Source organism: Acanthisitta chloris, unplaced genomic scaffold, assembly GCF_000695815.1.
Source record: "Acanthisitta chloris isolate BGI_N310 unplaced genomic scaffold, ASM69581v1 scaffold32156, whole genome shotgun sequence".
Taxonomy (NCBI): Eukaryota; Metazoa; Chordata; class Aves; order Passeriformes; family Acanthisittidae; genus Acanthisitta; species Acanthisitta chloris.
The window spans coordinates 15,379-20,980 of record NW_008680365.1 but is presented as its reverse complement, the minus strand read 5'-3'; the positions used below and the strand labels follow the sequence as shown (position 1 = coordinate 20,980).

The following is a 5,602-nucleotide window of genomic DNA, read 5'->3' as shown; positions in this document are numbered from 1 at the left end:
CAGGAGAGACCATCCCCCACCTCTCTACAACCCCCTTTCAGGTAGTTGTAGAGAGTGATGAGGTCACCCCTGAGCCACCATGAAATATTATCTCAGGATGGTTTTGGTTGGAAGGGACCTTTAAAGGTCATCTAGTTCAACCTCCTGCCATGAGCAGGGACACCTTTCACTAGATATTCTCTTTCTGGGCTCAGCCTTGGGATTACACTAAGCATTTCTGTCTGCTCAGGGGTCTCTGGGACAGGTATACATGGAGAGCCTGTCCCATGGAGGTCCATGACCTTGGATCTCAGAGCTCTTTTCATGAACGTATCAGTCGCACCTTGCACAGTCCCAGGTACGTGCTCAGCACAGAAAGGTATGATGGTGGTCCAGAGCAGGATCAGGACAGGGACAACATAGAACTTTGCCTTTCTCTTCCACACCACCCTAGAATAATTCCTCATGCTATCCCTAGGAGATGAATGCTTCATCTCCTCATAAAACTAGTCTGAAACTCACTTGATAGAGAGAGGGAGTGGAAGCAAAATCAAGATGAATTTTACCTGAGACTTGGGGATGATGCCAACTCTGAAGAATCCGATGTTCCCACTGTCGATTTTGGTGCAGTCCACGACGGTGGAGGCAATGTTCTCTGGAGAAGGCCCATCACAAAGAACTGCATCCACCTGAAGAACAACAGATTTCCACACCAAATTCCCCTCAGAATCTTGGGAAAAGAGAATTCCTCCTCTCAACAGCAAGTAACTATTATCAAAGGCAACTCTGCTCTCTCCTATCCTACTGCATTGACACCGGGGACTGAAATGGGAATAAATGAACTTAGAAGCAAAGACAGAGATAGCTCTATGGGGTGGGGGTCAGCAGTACAGCAAAGACACATTTACACCAGCTGAGGAGCTCTGAATAAGTCATCCACAAGTAAATGTGTAGAAAAACAGGTCTTTGAGGAGTAAGAGGTGGAAGATTTGTACCTCGTTTTGTTTACAAATGCCCTCACGCAAGCTGCCATGAAGATACAAAATGTAGATCCATCAGGATTCAGCAGTGAAATCATAGAATATCTGAATCATAGAATGTTCTGGCTTGTAGCTGAGGAGCTCTGAATAAGTCATCCACAAGTAAATGTGTAGAAAAACAGGTCTTTGAGGAGTAAGAGGTGGAAGATTTGTACCTCGTTTTGTTTACAAATGCCCTCACGCAAGCTGCCATGAAGATACAAAATGTAGATCCATCAGGATTCAGCAGTGAAATCATAGAATATCTGAATCATAGAATGTTCTGGCTTGTAAGGACACGGATCAGATCATCAAGTTCAACTCCTGGCCCTGCACAGGACACCCCAACACCTGAGAGCATTGTCCAAATGCTCCTTGAGCTCTGTCAGGCTTGGGGCCATGACCACTGCCCTGGGGAGCTGTTCCAATGCCCAAATACTCTCTGAGGGAAGAACCTTTGCCTAAAATCCAACCCAGACCAATGAAAGACAAGGAATGACCATGGCATTTCCACAATATATGAAAGTTCTAAAAGCCAGGAATATTTTGGAGTTTGGCACCAGTTTTAGACAAGCTTCAGCTTTAGATGGGAATCCCACGTGTTGTCACAGCTCAATGCCAGCTGGAGCCCTGGCACATTCAGGCATCAGAGTTTGATTGCCTCTAAGCAAAGAAGGAATCTTTTGTTGCTCATATCATCCTGTGTTGGAAGATGAACTGGTTCACACTGCCAAGCCAGAACTACACTGTGTAAATCAGAATAATTTTGGTTTCCCACCAAGTTGTGTGTCTTAAAATATTCTTTGACTTTGAAGCCAACATGAGGAGCTTCCATGAGAATTTTTTAATTAGGTGCTTTCCCAGATTCTTGATACCACCTATTGATTTGCCTACTGAAAGCCAAGTGGTTGTGTTCTTGCGTCCTCACATCTCCTGGGACCAAAGAGCCCCAGTTACCTTATCTCCCAGCTTGGCATACACTTGGTTGTGGTGTGTTGTGTCGGCCTCTCCCGTTGGGTTGGCTGATGTGACCACAATGGGGCCAACCTAGTGACAGAAAAATGGGAACAAAAGATCTGAGCAGGTTTTTCTGGATAAAACAAGTGACTTGAGCTCTTAAGTTCACTCCTGAGTGTCTATGTCTCTAAAGAGAACTCAGTGTGGCTCATCCAGGTAGAGGCACGTGCTTTGCAGGCTACTCCAGTCCCATCAAGCTGTGTTGGAGTGACCACCACCCTTCCAAACTGGGGTTTACTGATGATGGTCAGGAATTAACATTTTGTTTCCCAGCAGCAGCACTTGCCAAAAACCTACAATGTCTGTCCTAGAACATGCAGGGTATCCCCGTTCCTCTGGCCACTTTCTGAACCTTCTGAAGTTATTCTGGCCTCAGTTATCCTGGCCTCACTGCTTGCAACAACAGTGTTCTATGTAGGAAATCAGATAAAATATCTGCTATTTGCATATTTTCTGGCTTTCTGACCTGGTGGTTGTTCCTTTCACTTTCTTTTCTACAATTAAACCACTTCCAGCTGCCTTCATACTCCATCCCTTCTTAACAAAGGGGTCTGGTGTGCTGGGCTGAGCCTGCTCTGGCACTCACCAGGTCGATGAGGTGTGTAGTGACAGAGCAGTCAGGGATGCGGATGGCGACACTCTGAGGGGTTCCAACATATTTAGCAGAGTCCTTCATTCCCAGAAAGTCCACCCACTCACCTGCAGAAAAGTCACATGGCATTTATGTATATATATCAGTCCAAACACAATGATCTTACCAGAAACACCTCCATGGAGCATGTGGTGTTGCAGGGATGGAGTTGCAAAGACAAAACTCTCCAGAGAGCTTGGAAGTAAGAGCATTTCCTCACCTCTGAGAATCACCAAGCTAATAGGAGATGGCCAGGCAGCTTCCATGAAGTCCCAGAGGAGAGGAGTGAACAAATGCTTTGCAGGTTCCAGTTGCTTTAGGCTAGAAATCCAGAGTGACATGGGGCGATCCTGAGCCTGGCGCTTGGAGCTGGAAAAGAGGCATGAATAAAGGAGCCTGGAAGTAAGATGGGAATTTCTTTTTAAGCTGAAAAGGAAACTGCAATGGCAAGGTCTAGAGTTAGGACAAGGTGTGTAGGTTCTGCCTCAGGTCGCCAGTCAGTAGTAAAAGTAGGACTGTTCAACAGATGACCTGACGGGGAGGAACATTAATGACTATTTCCAATCAGGAATGTCTTCTCCAAATCAAGGTTTCAACTTCTGGCATAGTAATGGGAAAAATCCCAGTTGCCCAAGTTCTAAGGAAATCCCACCAGTATGAGGGGTCCTGGCTGCTTAGAAAAGCACAGCAAGAGTCTGTTGTCATGAGAGGAATTTTGGTTGTGGCAATATGCACCTACAAATATATACAATAATCCCTGTCCCACTTGCCATCTCCTAGGGTTTCTTGTGATACCCAAGCTACCCAGCTCCATCACCGGCCAGGAGCCTTCAGTATCCCAGAAGGCAGTTCCAGCTCAATTCTCTCCTTTCCTCATCTAGATCTTCTCCCCCACACTCATCACCCTGTTGTTCCTACCAAGGCTAAGCCTTCTCGCTGTCAAGGGGTGCTGTAGCCAGTACTCAGTAGCAGCTATAAGTTTTAGAAGCTTCTTCAGCCCAGGCAAGGAAGTCCTTCCTAGGACAGCAAGACAAACACTTACTGGTGAGCTTTCTCCACAGCATCAGGCCGATTGCAGGCTGCCACGAGCACGTACACAGTGTCTGTGGGGATGCCACAAGTCCCTCCATTCCTCAGGATATCTGTTGGGATGTGAACAGGGCAGAATCCCTTGAGTGACTAGAAGTGAGGGGCTGGAATTCACATGGGAGAGCTGTCACAGACAAAACAGACAATTGGGTGCCCTCCTCTCCTTTTCCCAAATAACAAAGCTTTTCTTTTCACAGTGCATTTTCCTAGCATTCACCCAAGGGGAGATCTGGCATTTAGGGGAGTTCTGGGCCATGTTCTTCAGGGTCAGAAGTCATTCAGCTCTGTGGAGAGAGCAAGCACCATGCATTTGCCCTGATTTCTCTCTACAAAGTTTTCAGTGGCAGTCCCAGCCTGGAGGATTCATGGAGCTCAGACTGGATGAGCAGACAGGGAAATGATACAGGAGAGACAGCAGGGAATTCACTACTCAACTCAGCTAATGACTCCTGGAACTTGGCCCGCTTCACCAACAGGTCATTACAATATCCTGGTTTCCCCATCAAGGTCAGGTTGGACATGGCTTGGAGCAACCTGGTTTAGTGGAAGGTATCCCTGCCCAAGGCAGGGTCTTGGAACTGCAGGATCTTTGAGGTGCCTTCCAACCCAAACCATTCTGTGATTCTGTGATTCTATGACTGAAACAATGTTCTTTTAATAGTGTTCTGCTACAAAATCTCTCAGAATTTACCCTCCATCCCCACATTATGCCTTTTGTTTTTCCCTTACCTGCAATTCTCTTCACTGAGGAAGCTTTCCTGGCAGGCAGGTGAAGGCACTTGGTCATTCCCGCTCCCATACCACTGAGCTGCACGATGGGCCGACCCATTGGCAAGCAGGAACCTTCAAAGATGCTGTTGTAAAGGGCTGACAGGAAGCAGTAAAAGCTGACCAGACCGAAGATAAGGGTGGCAGTGATGTCATATCCAGTGGGAAGAGCATGGATGGCATCCAGCAAGAAGCTGACAGCGATGAGCATGAATGTAAGGGAGTAGAAGAACCAGGCTATGTTTAGGAAGAGTGTGCAGAAGACAATGAAGCCATTGAAGAGCATGAAAGCAATGATGCCCACAGCTGCATGGAAGCTTCTGGTAGTGCCATAGAGGCCACCATATCTTGTCAAGCCCCAGATGATCCACATGACAGCATAGAGGATGAAGGCACTGCTCTCAAGGGTTTTACCCCGGGCAAAGGCTACTGAGCCACCTAGAAGCTTAAGGATCCCACCTGCTACCACTACCCATGGAATTACAACAGTAGCAAGGGGAGCCTGAGGGTCTCCTGTCATTGTTAGAGCAAAAGAAGCCAGGACACTGCATGCATAGCCAAGTACTTCTGCATCTGCATACTTGGAATACCCCAGGTAGGGAGCATGAATGTCTGGCCCTTCACGGAGCTTCAGAAAACTGCTGCGAGCAAGTAGGGCCTTCACAGCACCCTTCCCTGTTGGGATCTTGGCACTTGCTTTTACACTGTACAGGTGAATTAGACTCATCAAAGCTGAGGCTACAAAGATGGCCACATCCACACCTTGGGGGCCACCTTCAAAAAAGCCCCTGGGACAGCAAGCCAAAGCAATGCAGTAGGCCACATAACCCAGCAAATACAGGCCATCCACAGGGCTCTTGAGAGCAAGAAAAAGAGCCAAAACAGCAAAAAACTTGCTTTTACACTGTACAGGTGAATTAGACTCATCAAAGCTGAGGCTACAAAGATGGCCACATCCACACCTTGGGGGCCACCTTCAAAAAAGCCCCTGGGACAGCAAGCCAAAGCAATGCAGTAGGCCACATAACCCAGCAAATACAGGCCATCCACAGGGCTCTTGAGAGCAAGAAAAAGAGCCAAAACAGCAAAAAAAGAAAAC

At 47.2% G+C, this 5,602-nt stretch overlaps 1 protein-coding gene across 1 annotated transcript in view; it reads right to left on the bottom strand.

Moving 5' to 3' along the window:
* The window catches only part of LOC103805043, a 9,038-nt gene that overhangs the window by 537 nt on the left and 2,899 nt on the right, over positions 1–5,602 (bottom strand). Inside the window, exons 3-9 of the mRNA XM_009077677.1 lie at positions 5,587–5,602; positions 4,465–5,399; positions 3,689–3,788; positions 2,867–3,015; positions 2,602–2,714; positions 1,956–2,045; positions 546–668 (exon numbers count right to left, since the gene is read on the bottom strand). The exon at positions 5,587–5,602 is cut by the window's right edge and continues 747 nt beyond it. Coding sequence (XP_009075925.1) covers positions 546–668; positions 1,956–2,045; positions 2,602–2,714; positions 2,867–3,015; positions 3,689–3,788; positions 4,465–5,399; positions 5,587–5,602 — 1,526 coding nt within the window. The remainder of the gene's footprint in view (positions 1–545; positions 669–1,955; positions 2,046–2,601; positions 2,715–2,866; positions 3,016–3,688; positions 3,789–4,464; positions 5,400–5,586) is intronic.